This window comes from Syngnathus scovelli, chromosome 5, assembly GCF_024217435.2.
Source record: "Syngnathus scovelli strain Florida chromosome 5, RoL_Ssco_1.2, whole genome shotgun sequence".
In the NCBI taxonomy this organism is placed as follows: domain Eukaryota; kingdom Metazoa; phylum Chordata; class Actinopteri; order Syngnathiformes; family Syngnathidae; genus Syngnathus; species Syngnathus scovelli.
This window is the reverse complement of record NC_090851.1, coordinates 18,944,763-18,966,622: the sequence shown is the minus strand read 5'-3', so window position 1 is coordinate 18,966,622 and position 21,860 is coordinate 18,944,763. Positions and strand designations below refer to the sequence as shown.

Genomic DNA, 21,860 nt, shown 5'->3' with positions numbered 1-21,860 from the left:
GCATGTTTAATATTTTGAAGTTATGATTCCCCCTTAGCTTATAACTTCCCTCACGATTCCTAAATAAATTTTGGATATTATCTGGATTTATTTTTGCTATAGCCTTATACATGATGACTGCTGTTTCATATGATATTATGTCAGAGAATTTCAATAGTTTGGATTGTATGAAAAGTGGATTTGTGTGTTCCAAGTAGTTGGTTTTATGAATAGTCCTCAGTGCTCTTTTCTGCACTGAGGACTATAGCTTTAGGGCAGTAGGTTTAGAAGAGATCTTCATACTTCTCTCTCCCCAGCAACTTCAATCTTTTCAGGTGGGATGCTGAGGCATTCCCAGACGAGCTGGGAGACAATCTCTCCAGCATGCTTGTCATGGCCTCCTCCCGGTGTAACATGCCTGACACACCACACTAGAAAGGGTTAGGGTAATAGGCAGAAGCCCGAACAACCTCATCTGGCTCCTCCTAACAGAGGAGCAGAGGCTCGATGCTGAGTACGTCCCGGATGACCAAGCTCCCTATCTTTAAGGGAGATTCTGGGCACCCTGCAGAGCAACCTAATTTCATCCCCTTCCACACAGGAATTCAACAAGGATTTCTGTCACGTTGTTTTATTGTGTGTATATGTTACCATGGTTTTTGTTCGCGTCACCCCTCCCCTCTGTGTCACCACCTCACAATCTATGTAACCACAGTCACTTACCTCCCGTTACCTGTCGTGTATTTAAGTCCTGCCTGCCTCTCACTGCCCGGTTGGGATTGTTCTTGTCTGTAGTCTCGTCTGTCGTCTTGTTACTCGTCGTTTGGTCTCGTCTTTCTGTTCGGTTAGTTTCTCTGCAAGTTGGTCTGTCCATCTGTCGGATACCCCTGTCACTCTGCCTCCGTTAAGTTATGTTACTTTGCCGGTTCTGTTGGTTTGTTCCCCTCATCCTCTCTTCCAACTACCTTTTCCCTCAATAAACCCTGGTCCAGCCTGCTTTTGGTCGCCCTGGCTCCATCCCATCCGTGACAATTCCAAATCATTTAGAAGATTTAGAAATAAACTTGTGGACCTTAACAATAATTTTCATTAAATGTAATCTCACACATTCTCTAAAACAGTGTTTACCAATCTTTTTTCATCCACGGCACACTGGAAAAAAATTTGAAAAAATCTCAAGGCACACGACCAACAAAAATTTGTGTGAAACACACTATTGTTAGCGTCGTCCTTTATTGTGTGAAGGTGAAGGCCTTCACACTATTGTTATTCCTGTCCTTTATTAGTGTAAAGGCAAAGGCCTTCACACTATTGTTATTCCTGTCCTTTATTAGTGTGAAGGCGAAGACCTTCACACTATTGTTAATCGACAATTTTATAATTAGTGTGAAAGCCTTCGCCTTCACACTATTGATATTCCACATTTAATTATTAGTGTGAAGGCGTTATTTACTATTATTTAACTTGATTATTTATTAGTACTATAATATTTTATTATTATTATTTAACTTTATTATTGTGTGAAGGCGAAGGCCTTCACATATGTTATTACTGTCCTTTATTATTGCAATGGCCTTCACACAGATGTTATTGTGTGAAGGTGAAGGCCTTCACACATATTTTATTGTGCTTTATTGTGTGAAGGCGAAGTCCTTCACACTATTGTTATTGTACAATTTTATTATTAGTGTGAAGGCGAAGGCCTTCACACTATTGTTATTCCTGTCCTTTTCACACTATTGTTAGTGTGAAGGCGAAGGCCTTCACACTATTGTTATTGTCGTCCTTTATTCGTGTGAAGGAGAAGGCCTTCACACTATTGTTATTCCTGTCCTTTATTGTGTGAAGGCCTTCACACTATTGTTATTCCTGTCCTTTATTAGTGTGAAGGTGAAGACCTTCACACTATTGTTATTCGACAATTTTATTATTGTGTAAAGGCGATGGCCTTTACACATATGTTATTGTGCTTTATTATTATTGTGTGAAGGTGATGGCTTTCACACATATGTTATTGTGCTTTATTAGTGTGAAGGTGAAGACCTTCACACTATTGTTATTCCTGTCCTTTATTAGTGTGAAGGTGAAGACCTTCACACTATTGTTATTCCAAATTTTATTATTAGTGTGAAGGCGAAGGCCTTTATTATTAGTGTGAAGGTGAAGGCCTTCACACTTGTGTTATTCTAGACCAGGGATCACCAACACAGTGCCTGCGGGCACCAGGTCGCCCGTGAGGACCGCATGAGTCGCCCGCAGGACTGTTCTAAAATTACCGTAATTTCTGTACTATAAACCTCACCGGACTATAAACCGCACCAGCTAAAATTCGGGGATATTTTAGTTTTTTCCTTACATAAGCCGCACCGGACTATAAACCGCACGTACACATGAGTTTTTTACAAAGAAAGACAGTACACAGAAAGCCTTTTTAAAGTTTGAAAAACATACTTTAACATGGCTTTCTAAACATTGCCTGTGACGCAGCAGTAGTACCGCAGCAACACGGAAGTGTGCACGCGAGTTATTAACAAAGAAAGACTGGACACGGAAAGCTTTTTTTAAAATTTTAATAACATACCTTAACATTTCTTTCCAAACACTCCCTGTGACGCGGCAGTAATACCACAGCAACACGGAAGTAACACAGCACTAATAGGGTTTGATTAAATAAAACATACCGGTAAAAGTCACTGAGACGCCGCGGTAACACAGCAGCAAAATGTTAGCACAGCACTAACAGGGCTGGTTAAAGTAAAAGTAAAAAAAAGAGCTTCATCATCTTCATCTTCCTCCTGTGCACTGAAACCGTCGAAGTCTTCCTCCTCAATTTCCGATTGGAATAGCGTTAGATATCCTTCGCCACACACTTTCTCAGTATCTCTTTCGTCGTCGTTTTTATCCATCTCTTCTAGCATTTTCTTTGACGAGGGTTTGTTTATGCTAATCTTATTCATCCACGAAGCGTTAAATTCCATTAAACTAGCGAGCGACATGTATAGCTCCAGAGTAGACGGGACCACGAAATAAAGAAAAGGGTGCCGCAACACAATGTCATCAACATCAACTGCCTTTAGCTTACAAGCGGCATCATATGCATTTCTTTTGTCCCCCATAATGACGGTTTGTGTATAAAAGCTTCCTTTCAGTAATGTCCGTCTTGATCGCGTTCTGCGTGATGCGCGAAATGTTGTGAACACAAACTAGCACGTCTTCTTCGGCGCATTATCTCTTCTTCACCTGTCTCACTCTTGCTTCCTGCTAGAGTGCCCCCTGGAGGCCGGAGGCCGTAAAAATCCATAAATACGCCGCGCCGCCATTTAAGTGTCAGGGTTCAAAGTAACCTTCTGAATAAAATGCATTAAAAGTTCGCATTCATTACAACTTGTTTTTGGTGAGCAAAATGTCAGAAGAATTGAATTTAAATGCTGATTGATTGGGTTTTAATACAATGCAGATGGTCCAAACAGCGCCACTGCTTTGCGTAATCTCTGAGTCACATGGAGTAAGAGAAAGGGTTTAAAGCACAGGTGTCAAACTCAAGGCCCGGCCGGTGGCCAGATACGGCCCGCCACATCATTCTATGTGGCCCACGACGACAAATTGTGCATCAAATTCGTGTGTCATTACTAGAATTGCAAATTGTCTTCACTTTTAATATCTTTTTAAAAAAATATTTGACCAGTTTTTACTCGTCTGATTTGAAAACGAGTTATTTGTCAGTTTGTTTTGTAGCTTTTACTGTATATAATATGAGGTGCTCATACATTTATTTGGGTTAACAGTCATAATGGCCCTCCGAAAGAAGCTATGACTACAATGCGGCCCGCGAAAGAAATGAATTTGACACTCCTGGTTTAGAGCCCTTTGACGCAGGTCACCTAGCGTGCATTCCTACTAAAGCTCATAATAGTCACAAGCAAGACAGCCAGAATAAGCAGCAGTCATAGTAGTGTTTCAAAATAGTATTTTTTTTTTTTTTTTCTTCAAGTGGGCCACAGCCTTTTTACGAGTGTATAAAAGTGATCAAGTCATCACAAAAATCACGAAAAAAATCGTATATGAGCCGCACCTGACTATAAGCCGCAGGGTTCAAAATTTTGGAAAAAAGTCGCGGCTTATAGTCCGGAAATTACGGTAGCTCAAATAGCAGCACTTGTCAGTGAGCTGCATCCATTTATTTTACAGTCAAACCTAGGTTTTCGAATGTCCCGGTTCTCAAACAAATCGGAATTCGAACAAAAAATACGAGATTTTTTTTGCTTCCGTTGTCGAACAAAATTCGGAGGTCGAACCTCGTGAGATGAGCCGGGAGGACCCGAGAAAACCCAACCGCGCGGCCTGGATGCTGACTGACACCGTTGTTATTGTATTTTTGTTACTTTGAGGATTGTATTAACCCTTAATCATGCCTCCAAAGAAAGCAAGTGGGAGCAGTAAAGTTAAGTCAAGTCAAGTTTATTTGTATAGCCCTAAATCACAAACAGTCTCAAAGGGCTTCACATAGCCAAAATTGACAATTATTCTCAAAGCATCCCCTGATCTTAAGCTCCCAAAAGGGCAAGGAAAAACTCAAAAAACCCTGCTAGGGGAAAATGAGAAACCTTGAGAAGGGACCACAGATGGAAGGATCACCATCCTAAAGCCATCCTAAAACACAAAGACGCTCTTAAAGCAATGCGACAGTGAGCGCCCGGCGCGTTGCGGTTGCGTGATCGGACCAAATTAAGCTCCCTGCACACTGAGGTCCACTTAAATTTTGGAAAGTACATCTGGACTTGAAAAATATTTTCTAAATTTTAGCGACGGCTCTGTCACAATAATGCGACCAGCGCGGTGCAGTTGCACGGTGCAGTTGCGCGGTGGGCGACGCGCTACGGTTGCGTGTTTGGCGGTGCGCTGCAGTTGCCCGATCAAACAAATATGCGCAAATGAAAAAAATGCTTAAAAAAGGCGGGGGTTTGTTGTCTTGAAACGGATTTTTTATTTTTTTTGCATTATTTGTAATGGGAAAAATAGATTGGGAATTGGACCGATTCGTTTCTTAAACCGCCTTCTGGTACGGATTGTGGTCAAAAACCAAGGTTTGACTGTATTTTTGCTATTCTTGTTAAAATCACACTTACATGTGAACTGGAAATGACAATAATAACACATAGTGAAAGCTAAATTGAGCAAATTGGCTATTTCAGAAGTGTGTGTCAAACTGGTAGCCCTTTGCCTTAATCAGTACCCAGGAAGTAGCTCTCGGTTTAAGTTTGGTGACCCCTGTTCTATACCATTCACTTTATTCTTCTTTTTCTATTTTATTCTCCTCACTTTTTCGTCCTTCTACTACTTCCACATAATTCAACCGATTCACTCCACTCCACTTTTGACATATTCCAAATATTCACGACATGAGTGCTTGCATTTTTTCCTCATTCCAAAAATTTTCCATTTTTGCAAAATTTGCAAATTTACGAAAAAAAATTCCCCATTCATTCTTAATGGCACATTCAACATTTCACATTTACGTTGTTCCAGTTTGAAATTCACATCATTAGCACATTCAAATCACATTCAGCAAGATTCTCGACATTCCCAAAATTGCCAAATTCAAAAATCTCACTTTTTCACGTTTAAAATTTCCGCAAAATTTCACAAAATTTTGTTTTTCACCTCTAATTTCTACATTTTTCAACCGATTCAACCCATTCCAACTTTTAGTTGTTCATCTTTTGCCTACCTATTCCACAACGTCCCACTTACCAAAAATTTAAAATTTTCAAACTTGTAATTCACGCCAAATTCTCCAAAATTTAGTTTTTCCCTTCTAATTTCTACAGTTTCCCACCGATTCAACCCGTTCCAACTTTCAACTGTTCATCTTTTGCCTACCTATTCCACAACTTCCCAGGTACCAAAATTTCCAAAATTTGAATTTTGAAATTCACGCCAAATTCTCCAAAATTTGGTTTTCCCCTTCTAATTTCTATTTTCACCTCTAATTTCTACATTTTTCAACCGATGCAACCCATTCAAACTTTCAACTGTTCATCTTTTGCCTACCTATTCCAAAATTTCCCATTTACCAAAAATTCTAAATTTTCAAATTTGAAATTCACGCCAAATTCTCCCAAATTTTGTTTTTCCCTTCTAATGTCTACATTTTTCCAACAATTCAACTTGTTCCAACTTTAAACATCATTCTGCAGCATTCCCAAGTATTTATTCAGCTTCTTCGCCTTCACACGCAATTTCTTCAAATTGCAAATTCTAGTTCTTCTATTTTATTCTCCTCACTTTTTTGTCCTATTACTACTTCCACATAATTCAACCGATTCACTCCATTCCACTTTTGTCGTATTCCAAATATTCACGAGCTGAGCGCTTCCATTTTTATCATTCTAAAAATGTTCCGTTTTCGCAAATTTACGGCAAATCTTTCCCGTGTGTGTGTGTGTGTGCTTGTGGGTGTGGTGTGTGTGTGTGCGTGGTGTGTGTGTGTGCGTGGTGTGTGTGGTTCTGCAGCAGACAGAAATACAGCACATAAGTCAACGCTCAACTTCTGACGTCACACAACACGACGGCACACATTACATAACTGACTAGACGTAACGGTTCCACTATACTAAATAACCATAAACGAAATACTCTTGGCAACACACCAAACATAAGTCATCGAGACAACAAAATACATTTACTGGCAACCGTTAGTCGCCGTGGCGCTGCGTAATGGCTACTCGTACGATGCGAGGAAAACTTAAAGGAGCGTGCCGAGGCTATCAATCAAACGGCGCACACACGAAACAAACCGCGATCAGACAAGCGGCACAACAGTAGTAAAAATGAAATGTATATACTCACTTTGTGTCAAAGACGCACACGATCACAGCAACACACTCAGTCGATACCAGCAACTTTTAACTTACCGCTGCGCACAAGCTCCAACAAACGCGATAAGCTGAGGTAACTCACGCGAGACTAAGGCGCGGTGACGTAACTGTCCAATATTTTAACATCAACATAGGAACCTTTCTAACAGTTTCTCCATTTTCTGTTATCTCTTCTCTTATTGTCTTCGCTTTTCTTTCTTACCGCTATTTTTTTATTTTTCTTCTTCGTGCTACCGCTATTTTTATTCTTCGTGACAGGGGTTCGCTTTAAAGATATCTGGCGCCATCTAGCGTTGTGAATGGGTATAGTGTCTTGACCCCGAATGTAAGACGACCCTCACTTTTTCAGTCTTATTTCAATGCAAAAAACACCATCTTATATTCGGGCCAATACGGTACATTTGCTGGCGACCGTTAGTCGCCGTGCCGCTGCATAACGGCTACTCGTACGATGCGAGGAAAACTTAAAGGAGCGCGCCGAAGCTATCAATCAAATGGTGCACACACGAAACAAACCGCGATCAGACAAGCGGCACAACAGTAGACAGTCATAACAATGAAATGTATATACTCTTTTTGTGTCAAAGATGCACACGATCACAGCGACACACTCAGTCGATACCAGCAACTTTTAACTTACCGCTGCGCACAAGCTCCAACAACCGCGATAAGCTGAGGTAACTCACGCGAGACTTGAGGCGCTGTGACGTAACTGTCCAGAAATGTATAATGTCTAGACCCCGGATGTAAGACTTTTTCAGTCTTATTTCAATGCAAAAAACATTGTTTTATATTCGGGCCAATACGGTATTTCATGTTGGTCAAAATGAACAACCCAGGTTCTCCGGTTGATCTACATACTGGGATTTCCATCAGTCAACAAACGCCGATGCAACATGGTCAAACCAACACAACATGAAATCTCAAGATTCTTCAATTAGCCACGCATACGCGATAAGCAAGTGGCTGACCAGGCCTTGTGCCAACTGACCAGTTGTTTGGCGATCCCATTTACAATGCGCTTGTCAGGCAGGGGACAAGGCGAAGGACTCGGATGCAGAGTCGTTTCTTTCTTGGATTTATTCCAGCAAGCACATTGATCAAAAGTACAAAGCAAAACGCCTCTTGCGAGGGAAAACGCGTGGCAAAAAGTACAAACAGAAGGCGTCGCACTGAGGCGAGAAAAAAGGCTAAAAGTACAAATCAAAACGCCTCTTACGAGGGAAAACACGCGGCAAAAAGTACAAACAAAAGCGTCGCTCGGTGGCGAGACAGAGAGGAGGGGTCTTACTGAGAACTTGGACATCAAGGAATCGCTGGTGGTCGGGACGAGGCAAGACACACTGGCACAGGAAAAGGGGAAGACACGGACTAAATACACACAAAAGGGCGTGGACACAGGTGCTGACCATTATTGTCAATTACACAGGTGCACACAATCGGAATCAGGGAAGACAAGACAACCAACACCGAGGAAGGAAACACAAACTGAAACGGAAGGGACGACAAAATAAAACCGGAAGTAAAATTACGACATCGACGAGACAGAAACCCGGAAAAATAAACGCGACCGCATGACAGAACCCCCCCCCCTAGGGCCGGATCCCAGACGGCCCAGGAGCCCCAGGGTGAGCCGCATAAAAGTCCTCAAAAAGTCCCGGGTCCAAAATATAACTAGGCGGCACCCATTGCCGCTCCTCCGGCCCATAACCCTCCCAGTCCACCAGGTACTGCCAGCCCCGGCCTCTTCTGCGCACATCCAATAGTTCTTTAACGGTGTAGGCCGTCCCACCTCCCACAGTCCGCGGAGGCGGAGGGGGCGCAGGATCTGGCACCAACGGACTGTCCACCACCGGCTTGACCTTCCCAACGTGAAAGGTGGGGTGGACTGCAAGGGACCTGGGCAAGCGGAGACGCACCGCGGCCGGGTGCACGACCTTGGCGATGGGGAACGGACCCACGAAGCGAGGCGCCAGTTTCCTGGAGTCCCCCCGGTGGGGAAGATCCTTGGCGGATAGCCAGACACGTTGACCTCGCTGGTACACGGGCGCCGGACGTCTCCTCCGGTCAGCCATCCGCTTGACCCGGTCCCCCTGTCGGACCAGCGTGGCCCGAGCCGCCGACCAGACGCGACGACAGCGGCGCACCAAGGCGTGGGCCGAAGACACCGTCACCTCCGGCTCACTGTCAGGGAAGACAGGGGGCTGGTAGCCATACACACACTTGAAGGGGGACATACCTGTAGCCGTGGTGGGCAGGGAGTTGTGGGCATACTCCACCCAGGAGAGGTTCTTGCTCCACGAGGAGGGGTTCTGGGAGACCAGGCAGCGGAGACTTGTCTCCAACTGCTGGTTAATACGTTCCGTCTGTCCGTTTGCCTCCGGGTGATAGCCTGACGTGAGACTCACGGTTGCCCCTATGAGCCTGCAAAACTCCCGCCAAAACCTGGATACGAATTGGGGCCCTCTATCGGAAACAATGTCTTTCGGGAACCCATGAACCCGGAATATGTGGTCCATCATCACGGTGGCCGTTCGTTTAGCGGACGGGAGCTTGGGCAAGGCGATAAAGTGAGCCATCTTTGAAAATCTGTCCACCACTGTGAGTATGGTGGTTCGCCCATGCGAGGTCGGAAGCCCGGTGACGAAGTCCATGGATATCTCCGCCCATGGGCGCGAAGGAATGGGTAGGGGATGCAGCAACCCCATACGGGCGCCGTGGGAGTTCTTATTCCGGGCGCAGACGGGACAGGCTGCAACGTATTCATTGACGTCTGCCCTCATGGAGGGCCACCAGAATCGCTGCTGGATTACAAACAGCGTTCGGCGCATGCCCGGATGGCAGGAGAGTCTGGAGGTGTGAGCCCAATGGATGACTTGGGATCGTAATTGAGCAGGGACAAATAGTCGGTTCTCAGGGCAACCACTAGGGGGTGGCTTGTTACCATTGGCCCGCTGTACCCGGCCTTCGATAGGCCAGGTCACTGCTCTAACCAGGCAATGAGGAGGCAGGATGGTTTCGGGCTTCTTAATTTCTGGATCCGAGTTGAAAACACGAGAGAGGGCGTCAGGTTTGGTGTTCTTGGTTCCCGGTCTGTAGGACAGAGTGAAGTTAAAACGATTGAAAAAAAGTGACCAGCGAGCTTGGCGTGAATTCAGTCTCTTAGCTGACTTTATGTATTCTAAATTTTTATGGTCTGTCCAGACCAAAAAAGGCTGCTGTGCTCCCTCTAACCAATGTCTCCATTCTTCCAATGCCAGCTTTACTGCCAACAGTTCGCGATCCCCCACATCATAATTCTGTTCGGCTGGCGTCAGCCGTCGAGACAGGAACGCGCACGGATGGAGCTTGTTGTCGCTCTTGGCTCTCTGTGAAAGGGTGGCACCTACTCCTTGATTGGAGGCGTCCACCTCCACCACAAACTGCCGCGACGGATCAGGAAGCGTGAGGATGGGAGCGGTGCTGAAGCGGTTCTTTAGCTCCTGGAAGGCCGCCTCCGCCTCCGCCGACCAGTGGAAGGGAACCTTAGGAGACGTGAGCGCGTGCAAGGGAGCCGCTGTGGCACTGAAGCCCTTGATGAACCGCCGATAAAAATTGGCAAAGCCCAGGAATTGCTGCACCTTCCTGCGTGAGTCAGGGGTAGGCCATTCCGTTACCGCGCTTACTTTCGCCGGGTCCATCTCAACCTTGCCCGGGGCAATGATGAAGCCGAGAAAAGAAACGGTGCTCTTGTGGAATTCACTTTTCTCGGCCATTACGTATAGTTGGTGTTCAAGGAGTCGTTGCAACACCGTCTCGACGTGAACCCTATGGGTCTTCAGATCTGGGGAATAAATCAAAATATCGTCCAAATATACGTACACAAACCGATCCAAACAGTCTCTCAAAACATCGTTTATCATGGCCTGAAACACAGCGGGAGCATTGGTGAGGCCAAATGGCATGACGAGGTATTCAAAATGTCCTCGATGGGTGTTGAACCCTGTCTTCCATTCGTCCCCTTCCCGGATGCGCACCAGATGGTAGGCGTTGCGCAGATCTAACTTTGTGAACACCCGGGCTTGCTGTAATTGGTCGAACACGGTCGACATCAGTGGGAGCGGATACCGATTCTTGATGGTGATCTGATTGAGGGGACTATAATCAATGCAGGGACGTAGGGTGCCGTCCTTCTTGCCCACGAAAAAGAACCCCGCCCCCGCAGGCGACGACGATGGTCGAATCAGTCCAGCTTGCAGGGAGGAGTCTATATATTCATTCAAGGTTTGCTTCTCAGGTCCCGAAAGAGAATAAAGCCTCCCCTTGGGTATAGTTGAACCCGGCAGGAGGTCAATGGCGCAATCATACGGACGGTGGGGAGGCAGAGAGGTAGCCTTGGCCTTGCTGAATACCTCGGCCCATTGGTGGTAACACGCAGGGACCCCGGTTAAGTCTGGGGTTGGCGCGTCTGGAGCAGGAGGCACAGGGCGCGGGTTAGACTTGATACAGGAATCATGACAGTCGGACCCCCATCCCGTTATTTCCCCTGATCCCCAGTCTATAGCGGGGTTGTGGCGTTGAAGCCATGAATACCCGAGAATGAGAGGGTTCATTGGAGAGGTCACGACATGTAGCCGTATGTTCTCCTGGTGGGGACCAATTGACAGCGAGACTGGTTCTGTTATGTGAGTTATCTCAAAGAGTGCCTGTCCATTGAGTGCCTTAGCTTTCACGGGAGTGTTCAGTAGCTCAGTCTTTACCCCCCACCGGCGAGCAAATGCCCAGTCTATCAAGCTTTCGTCTGCTCCTGAGTCTATTAATACTTCGAGTTCTATTTCTCTTCCCAACTGTGTGATCCTGCCCTTGGGGAGCACTCGCCCCGGGGACAGAGCCGCCGAGAAGGCGCTTACCTTCAGGGTCCTCCTCACTGGACAGGAGAGAAGGAGGTGTCCGAGCTCGCCGCAGTAGTAGCATCTTCCCTCTCGGCGCCGCCGTAACTTCTCCTCCTCTGTTAACTTAGCTCTGCCCAACTGCATCGGTTCTGGCTCCTGGCGCTGCCGATCCCCGTACAGCCTGGAGTGGTGAACGTCAGGGCCGGCTACTGGGACGAAGGCGGGGGCGTTGCTGCTTCGGTGCTTCCTCCACTCTTGCAGCCGATTGTCAGTGCGGATAGCCAGAGCGATGAGGGCGTCGAGGTCGGTGGGAAGGTCTAAGGGGATTAGCTGATCCTGTATGGGTCCAGACAGGCCCCGGAGGAAGATGTCATATAGTGCCGCCGCGTTCCAACCGCACACCGCGGCCAGCGTGCGGAACCGGATGGCGTAGTCTCCGACGGTGTCTTGTCCCTGGACTATCTGACAGAGTTGGCGAGCCTTGTCTCGGTCAGCGGAGATTGGATCGAACACCGTTCGCAGGGCCTGGATGAAAGCGGGGAGAGAGCGACAGGAGGTGGAATCCCTGGCCCATTCCGCGGTGGCCCACGTGCGGGCCCTTCCCGTCAGGTATGATACCATGTAGGCCACCTTGGAGCGCTCGGTGGGGAAATCTGCTGGGGAACTCTCAAAATGCATCTCGCATTCTGTAATAAAGGCCCGGCTAAGGCCGGGTTCTCCGGAGTAGCGCTCTGGAGGAGCCAGTCTGGCACCGCCAGTCATGGGAGCTATTGCAAGGGGAGTAACGGGGGAAGCAACGGGTGTACTAGAGGTCGCTGCTGGTCCCGCGTTTAAGAACGAGAGCACTTCCTGCATTTGCTGACCCAGCTTTGCTACTTGGGTGGCGACCGCTCCTCTGAAATCTTCTTGATTCTTAGCGAGTCCTCGGATCTCTTCTCCCAAGTCGCCCACTTCCCTCTGGTGCTGGGCGAGCAGTGAGGCATGGGAGCGCACTGCGGCGCACAGGTGCTCCGACTCTGCCGAGTCCATGTCGGGCCAGTGTGTACTGTCAGGCAGGGGACAAGGCGAAGGACTCGGATGCAGAGTCGTTTCTTTCTTGGATTTATTCCAGCAAGCACACTGATCAAAAGTACAAAGCAAAACGCCTCTTGCGAGGGAAAACGCGTGGCAAAAAGTACAAACAGAAGGCGTCGCACTGAGGCGAGAAAAAAGGCTAAAAGTACAAATCAAAACGCCTCTTACGAGGGAAAACACGCGGCAAAAAGTACAAACAAAAGCGTCGCTCGGTGGCGAGACAGAGAGGAGGGGTCTTACTGAGAACTTGGACATCAAGGAATCGCTGGTGGTCGGGACGAGGCAAGACACACTGGCACAGGAAAAGGGGAAGACACGGACTAAATACACACAAAAGGGCGTGGACACAGGTGCTGACCATTATTGTCAATTACACAGGTGCACACAATCGGAATCAGGGAAGACAAGACAACCAACACCGAGGAAGGAAACACAAACTGAAACGGAAGGGACGACAAAATAAAACCGGAAGTAAAATTACGACATCGACGAGACAGAAACCCGGAAAAATAAACGCGACCGCATGACAGCGCTCCCTAATTAATAATGGACAATTTCCCACGGGACAACTGAATATCTCGTACACCAGTGTGCCACGGCACAGTGGTTGGGGAAACAAAAGATGTGACATGAGGTTTCGATTTCAACATCTAAATCAAAACCATACTGTACATTGACTGTGACTGTTTAAAACATAGTAATGCAATATTTCGACATATCTATAAAACTACAGCTGGATTAAATTTTGGCCACGACCTTCGTGAGTAGAAGCTTTTCAGAAAATGGATGGATGGATGGATGGATGGATGGATGGATGGATGGATGGATGGATGGATGGATGGATGGATGGATGGATGGATGGATGGATGGATGGATGGATGGATGGATGGATGGATGGATGGATGGATGGATGGATGGATGGATGGATGGATGGATGGATGGATGGATGGATGGATGGCGGTTCAGAAGATGTATGTATGGAGGGATGGATGGATGCTTTATTGATCCCCAGGGGAAATTTACCGGCAGTATACACACCCAAGCGTGGGCACACAAGAGCGGTTAAAAGAGTAGATGTAGTAGATGAATGAATGAATGAATGAATGAATGAATGAATGAATGAATGAATGAATGAATGAATGAATGAATGAATGAATGAACATTAGCCACAATAAACACGGCAAACAAAATAAGTGAGGGGAACAGATATGCAGTAGATGCAATAGACACCCAGGAATAAATATTAACAATAAACATAAACTATACTAATCATGTCAACATAATAATCCAACCTCTTTCTGTACCGCTTTGTCCCCATGGGGGTCGCGGGCGTGCTGGAGCCTATCCCAGCGGTCATCGGCCAGTAGGCGTGGGACACCCTGAATTGGTTGCCAGCCAAATGCAGGGCACACAGAGACGAACAAGCCATCCACACTAGCACTCACACCTAGGGGCAATTTGGAGTGCTCAATAGGCCTATCAATCATGTTTTGGGGATGTGGGAGGAAACCAGAGTGCCCGGAGAAAACCCACGCGGGCATGGGGAGAATATCCAAAGTCCACACAGGGAGGGTTGGAGGTGGAATCGAACCCGCACCCTTCTAACTGTGAGGCGGACGTGCTAACCACTGCGACACTAAGCCATCCTTCAACATAATAACATTATGTTATTATATTATTAATATATGAATAAAAATATGTATAGATGAAGGGATGGATGGACAGACAGATGGATGGATTTAATTTTATCATCTAGATTCGGGGTAAAAGATGGGAGTATAGATTGATTTAACTGAGGCAATTCCAGTCTAATAGATGTCTATGACTCAGTGGGATCTCATTTGCATTTGTTTACGTCACTATAAAACAGAGAGATTAGTGGAGGAAATGACTGATCAGGATTTACGCGGGAAATCGGTTTGAAATCTGGGAGTCTGAGCTGCCCGAATTAGAAAAATCTGGCAAGTGTGAACTATTGCAACAAGAAAGTACTATCACAAAACAGTTACAGTAATAATACTGGAAATATTTGCCTGTAGTCTGAACTCACCCCAATACATTTGGATTGTCCACATTGTTTAGCATCATGCAAATATTGTTGTCTGTCAGTGAGTTTAACTGTATTCTGGTCCTCAAGCACCTGTACTGACAGATCCCTTGAGACAGCAACAGCCATTACCTGCAAAAGAGCAGCAGATAGTATCCACAAGAAATACTGTTGCCATCTTTTTAGAAATGTATACAATATATATCTTATGGGAATATAAGCACTACAGTATATACAAACAAACAAATATACAAACGAATTTACAAAAGATCAAAACATAACCCCAAATCACAAAAGCTAAAGCTAATAACGTATGATCGATCGGTTTCCAAGTCAATTTGTATTAATAAGAGTGTAACGGAAGGAGGCGGAGGTTGTGGTTTACATGTTGCACAATCGACGAGTGCATTTTGCTGGTCCAATTTCACAGTATTACTTCACATTGCGCATACAAAAGATAAAATACCCCCTACCTTTACACTTGTTGACGTTAATATCAGCAACCACTCCTGAATTTCTGCAACGTTTCTCCTTGAGCCTCGCCAGCAATGTGCGCAAAAGGAAAAATAAAGTTTGTGACGTTGTTTCCGCGAAACTCCGCCTCCACTACATTTCATGAACTTGTACTGTCGCAATTGCCTGCTGTGTGACTCTTGTCCAGCACGACACACGTTTTTGCGCTCTTTTCTGCTCTCGTTCATTGCTTGAAGAGGTAAGTTTCTATAGAGCGCTATTTGAATTGCATTGCACTTTCTGCTTTCCATTATGCAATATGTGATTGTTACTTGACAATGATATGTACAGGCTTAAATTTATTGTGGATGGAAGCTTTACGTTTGCAGGCTACAATTGGGCTATTGGGATAGCATACACGAGTTAGTTTACATAACGTTTTAAGTGGGCTAGCAAGAGACATTGGTGGAAGAGAAAACTATCAGCTGAGCGTTATCATATGGCTCGCCCCCAAACCGCTGTGAGGTGGTGGGAAGGTAGGTGAAGGGCTGTGCGTGTGTGGGAAAGTGGAGGCTGGAGAAAATGGTTAAGGATGAGGCTCAAGCAAACATTTTTTTGGGGTGGGGTTGGGTGGAGGGAGGGGCAGATACAGTACAAACAACATACGCCAAGGGCGTCACCAGGTTTTATGGACAGGCAATGGATTTGGCCCTGAGGACATGCACAGATGACAGATTTAAAAACAATACTGTGCCAAAAAGAGGGTTGCTACATGACCTTTTTCACAGAATTGTTCTCTTTAAGCAACTCGCCCCAGGGGGAAAAGCAATAGAGGATACGCGCTGACGTCACAGATCGGGATGGCCATTTTTGTTTGGATGGCAAAAAGCCTCGTCCGCTGCCAATGGACTCGTGAGGATGGCGGCCTGGGTGGGTGTCGTGAGTGATTATTTCTCCCAGTTGGACCAAGAAAGCCGCAAGAGCTGCATTGAAAAGTTGAAAAAATATAACATTCGTGTTGATCCGCTGTGGAAACCAAGTAAGAACGCCACCAGCTCAAGCGTAGCAGGAGCTGGGACGGCAAGCGCTTGGTCCTCTGATAAGGCGACCTTTCCGCCAGTAACATATCCAGACATTTACAACTATTTGATAGTTGTTTTTCAGACAAGCTTGATATAAAAATGGAAAATGGCGGATCCAGTTTGGTGTTTCTGGTGGGGCCAAACTGATCTTTGGGTGTATCCGCCTGTGGCTGTACCCTGTATCCACCAGTGACAATGGATGATTCTGACTTATAATTGTAGATATGTGAACAATCAAATTATTAGAAACTAGCAATTGGACAAACATACTGTAATGAAGCTGTGTAATTATGCCTTCCTTAGGTCATGGCCGAGTAGCAGTAAGAAAAAGGGAATATCCGAGTAATACCTCACAGATGAATGTTGACGTCAATAAAACAAAATTACGTACCTCCCACAAAGTGATCTGAGCAGATGTAAGAATGGATAGTTGGCTTCCAAAGCTTGGAGCTGTTGCGGCCATGTTCCGCCCTACGAAGCGGCGCCACCCAGCTATCCTTTCTGGTCTGGTCCGCAGGAAACCAATACAGCTTCTTGGTATCCCCTTTTTGGAAGCGATAGGCACATCCAATGGCAGAACAACTCTTCACCATGGTCAAAGTTGCACCGTAACAACTTCACGATCTGCCACCGATAAAATGCTTTTTAAAAAAAAGCCCCAGTACATGTATCTCTAAAGCTCAATCCAGCCTTGGCCATATCAGCACCACCCAGCGTCTGCCGCTTTTTGCCACCCAAACAAACCGTCATCCGGTCCGTGACATCACGTGCATATCCTGTATTTCTTCTGGGACCCAATTTGTAGCGTTTTTTAGGGAAATTGCAAAATATCTAATTTGATCTTCTACGTTATGTAGCCAAAAACGTCCCGTGTGTTGGTTGTTCTGCAGCGGATCTTTCTTTTAGGGGTTGGGAGGCACTCAATCTCTCTCCCGAACCTGCCCTCTCATTAGACATTGTTATCTTCACCTGGTTCTTTTATCTTTAATGCTCGCTGTGCTAATAGTAACTACCAGAAGACCGCATATTCTCAGTTGAACTTGAATGGATCAGAGAAAGATTGAGACACGGGCGTCGAGCCTTTTCTGCGAGATTGCGGAACAAGGTCTCACCCCCACCTGCTCTTTTCTATTCCTACTCTTATACTCTTGGCCGCCCACCTACAAGGGGGCGCCTCTGCCTAGCTCAGACATAGGCAAACTACGGCCCGCGGGCTGCATCCAGCCCGTGGGGATGTTTAATCCGGCTCGACAACCCTGAATAAATTGTATTATTTAAAAAAAAATAATAATCTGGTCATTCTCCCTGCAATGACTGCATTTCCCCAGTAGATGGGGAAGCGCCCGCCCGCGCATTTATTACCGGAATCCGTGTCAGAAAGCTCGGTGCACACTCGCAACTGCGTGTACATACTCGGTACTACAAGCTCTATTTCTATCAGTGCCGAATTTAGAGTGCGGGCTGTGACGTCAGCATTCTCGTAATTCGTGCACTGAGCTTTCAAATACAGTTTTACGCTAAAGCCACCCACAAACCTTCCCCTGAAATCCTTCCATTAAAATGAGTGCCAAGGAAAAGAAAGACGGACACTGAGTGCCGATTGTTTAACAAAGAGTGGACAATTTCGCTCGACCTACGCGACGTGACGTTCAGCCACATGAACATCAACATCAACCCGTCACAAATCTAGGTTAACGGACCAACACCTCGGCTCTATCCTAAGAATTGCCACAACAAATTTTACTCTAGACCAGGGGTCTCAAGCTCCAGTCCTCGGGGCCGCATTCCTACATGTTTTCCAAGTTTCCCTCGTTAAACACACCTGATTCAAATGATCAGTTAATCCTCACATTCTGCAGGAGCCTGATAATTGAATCAGGTGTGTTTAACGAGGGAAACTTGGAAAACATGTAGGAATGCGGCCCCCGAGGACTGGAGTTTGAGACCCCTGCTCTAGCAATATAAGTGAGACCAACAACACTGTTCCCACTGAAAATGGAGAGTTTCTCAAGTTGGTTGTAAAAAAAATGCATTTTGAATATAATTTGTACAAATAGCAGGGATTAAAACTAGCGACCTTTCTCATTTTCAAACAATGCAGGATGCTCAAGGACATTGATGCACCACCTGTTTGCGACTAATCTTAACTTTTAAAGTTCTTAAGGCCGATTTTAAGGAAGTGTTTCCCGTTTCCTCACCTCTATCACCAGGTGTTGTGAGTTAAAGCTCTGCTCTGAGTTTCAGATATCCGTCACCGTGTTGCTGTTTTGATTTTTTTATTACTTTATTTAGATCACGTGTCAAACTCAAGGCCCAGGGGCCAGATACGGCCCGCCACATCATTTTATGTGGCCCGCGAAGACAAATTGTGCATCAAATCCGTGTGTCATTGCTAGAATTGCAAATTGTCTTCACTTTTAATAATATATATTTTTTTTAATTTTTGACCAGTTTTTACTCGTCTGATTTGAAAACGAGTTATTTGTCAGTTTGTTTTGTAGCTTTTACTGTATATAATATGAGGTGCTCATACATTTATTTGGGTTGACAGTCATAATGGCCCGCCGAAAGAAGCTATGACTACGATGCGGGCCGTGAAAAAAAGTTTGACACCTCTGATTTAGATGTATGTTTTCACTGATTCTTCAAGATGATGTATTTGGTCAGAATGTTTGTCGTTTGATGTGATTTCGCCTCATAAGATAAACATATTTCATGAATCTGACCTGCAGGCGCTGAACTGATGGAAACCGTTATTCATAATAACAGTGACGTATTCAATGAGAATCACTGATAGCAATTTTTTGGTGACATTTTTTTTTTTTTTTAATGCTGTCAATAAATGCCCAAAACTTTTTTGGAATATCTATGCTTTACTACCTACTAAAGGCCAAAACCTTTTATGCAATGACCTTTACATGTCTTTTACATTTCTTCACACGAACACTACATCCATCTGCTCCTGGTTTGGCCCCCTGGTCAAAATTAGAACCCAATTCAGCCCGCAAGTCAAAAGGTTTGCCCACCCCTGGCCTAGCCTGTGTGATAATGTGTGACCTTGCAGTCTTGACTGAAATCAACTAATATGTACCGTATTTTCCGGACAATAAGGCAAAGTTTTTTTCATAGTTCTGCCGAGGGTGTGACTTATAATCAGCAGCGACTTATACAGGGTGTCCCAAAAAGATGGATACACCTTTTAGCAGCTGATAACTCAAAAGTTTGTTTTTTCTTTGCAGATTAAACCCATCGATCCAAATGATGGCAGCCATACTAAACTTTGAAGGAAGAAAATTCATTCTAAAATGTTACTGGAAGCATGAAAACGCAGTAGAAGTGCAAATCTTGGATTGTAACTTTGCCATTTACAACATTTCATGATGCGATGAACAGATGATTTTGAAATTCCTACCTCATGACTGGCGTGCCGCACGGACTTTCTTGGACTTGGCTGAAACGTTTCAAGTACTCTTTCTTCCTTTGTAGGACTTGTCGATGTACGTGGTCTTCCGGAATGCTATTTGGAGACCTTTTGAACAGTTCCATCAGCTTCAAACTTATCTCTGATTCGAGGGAACTCGTGTTTGTGGTTCTTTTTGAAACATCCTCCTAAATTGTCTTTGCACTTCTACTGCATTTTCATGCTTCTAATACAACTTTCAAGGGCACTGTGTGACGAGCCTTTCCTTTTACCTGCCTCGATATGATTCACTGAAGCACAATTCAGAGTTCATTTTGTTGTGATTCTCTTTACAACATGCAGACAAAAGTTTGAGTTGAGACAAATGTTCGAGTTGAATTGAAGAAGCAAATGGAAAAGATAAAAGATTACAATGGACTCTTATTTAGTATGTGTAATTTTGTGCAGTTTGTCCAATTGGAGTGATTTGGAGTGACACAGAAGGTTTGAAAAACTATTAAGGCTTTTACGCACGCCCGGTCCTACTCTACGGAGCTCTCTTTCACCTCCATGGATTGAAGTCGGGGGCCGGCGTTCGGCCAGGTGGCTGTCTGGGGACGGTGGATGGGGCTCGGACATGGCTTTTACGCACGCCCGGTCCTACTCTACGGAGCTCTCTTTCACCTCCGTGGATGGAAGTCGGGGGCCGGCGCTCGGCCGGGTGGCTGTCCGGGGACGCTGGATGGGGCTCGGACATGGCTTTTACGCACGCCCGGTCGACGCCGGTGCTTGGGGCCGTGTGGTGGTGAACTATTTATGTTATAGTTATTTGATATATTTTATTTCATGTAGCAACTTGTATATGTTTTTATCGTTACAGTTCAGTAGTTTTTGGCTCGTTGAACTCTTGTTTTGTTAAATAAAGAGCCGTTCACCAAACCAACGTCTTTCCTGGTACTTTGTTAACGCTACAATATATACTATATTATATATATATATATATATATTATATACTAGATCTGTGGAATAACAACGAGGCTGACGTCAGCCGCGCTCACGCGGCCTTGTTGACAAAGGACGAGGACTTTGATCGATGGATTTAATGATTTGGAGTGAGACAGATGGTTTGATAATATTGTTGTTTATATGATAGTTATTTGATATATACTTTATATATCGTTATATGGGTCTGTGGAATATTTAGACGTCAGCGGCGCGGCGCATACGCGGCATCGTTTCAATAAAGGACGATCGATGGATTTAATGAATTGGAGTGACACAGATAGTTTGATCAACGTGTTATTTATGTAATAGTTATTTGAATAACTCTGAATGTTACGTCAGGGCCGTTGTCAGCGCTTTGTTTGTGTTTATGTCACGTTAGCGACTTATCGTTTAGCCTGTTGTTGCTCGTTCATGTCTGTTCTTGGTGTTGGATTTTGTCGAATACATTTCCCCCAAAATGCGCCGTATACTCCGAAGCAACTTATATATGTTTTTTTTCACTTTATTGTGCATTTTATGGCTAATGCAACGTGTACCGTATTTTACGGAGTATAAGTCGCTCCGGAGTATAAGTCACACAGCCATAAAATGCGTCACTCCAATTCATTAAATCCATCGATCATTCGATACGATAGCAACAGGCTAAAGGATAGGTATGCTAAAGTGACAAACACAAACGAAGAGCTGAGAATGGGCCTGACGTAACATATAGAGTTATTAAAGAAAATGATTACATGAATAACACGTTTATAAAATCATCTGTGTCACTCCAATTCATTAAATCCATCGATCGTTCTTTGTCAACAATGGGTGCGCGCGGCTGAGGGCGCTTGCACTTCAAAATATTCCACAGGCTCATATAACGATAGATAAACTATATTTCAAATAACTATAATATAAGCAATAATATTATCAAACCATCCGTGCACTTTAAATCCATTAAATCCATCGATCAAATTCCTCGTCCTTTGTCAACATCGCCGCGCGTGCGCCCTGACGTCAGCCTCGTCTTTATTCCACAGATCTAGTATATAACTATGTTGTAGCATTAACAAAGTACAAGGATGGACG

At 45.1% G+C, this 21,860-nt stretch overlaps 1 protein-coding gene across 11 annotated transcripts in view; it reads right to left on the bottom strand.

Moving 5' to 3' along the window:
• The window catches only part of tmem176 (transmembrane protein 176), a 276,282-nt gene extending 260,430 nt beyond the window's left edge, over window positions 1–15,852 (bottom strand). For 7 of the 11 annotated variants that reach the window (XR_011086845.1, XR_011086846.1, XM_068650694.1 and 4 more), the window contains exons 1-2: window positions 15,323–15,550; window positions 14,853–14,981 (exon numbers count right to left, since the gene is read on the bottom strand). Coding sequence is in view for 8 of the 11 variants with exons in the window: in XM_068650694.1 (XP_068506795.1) it covers window positions 14,853–14,981; window positions 15,323–15,550 (357 nt within the window). In the remaining 3 variants the exon portion in view is untranslated. Of the gene's footprint in view, window positions 1–14,852; window positions 14,982–15,322 lie in introns of all 11 variants that reach the window. The other 4 variants (XM_068650702.1, XM_068650700.1, XM_068650704.1 and 1 more) reach the window with 3 other exon arrangements.
• Between the last annotated feature and the right edge of the window lie 6,008 nt (window positions 15,853–21,860).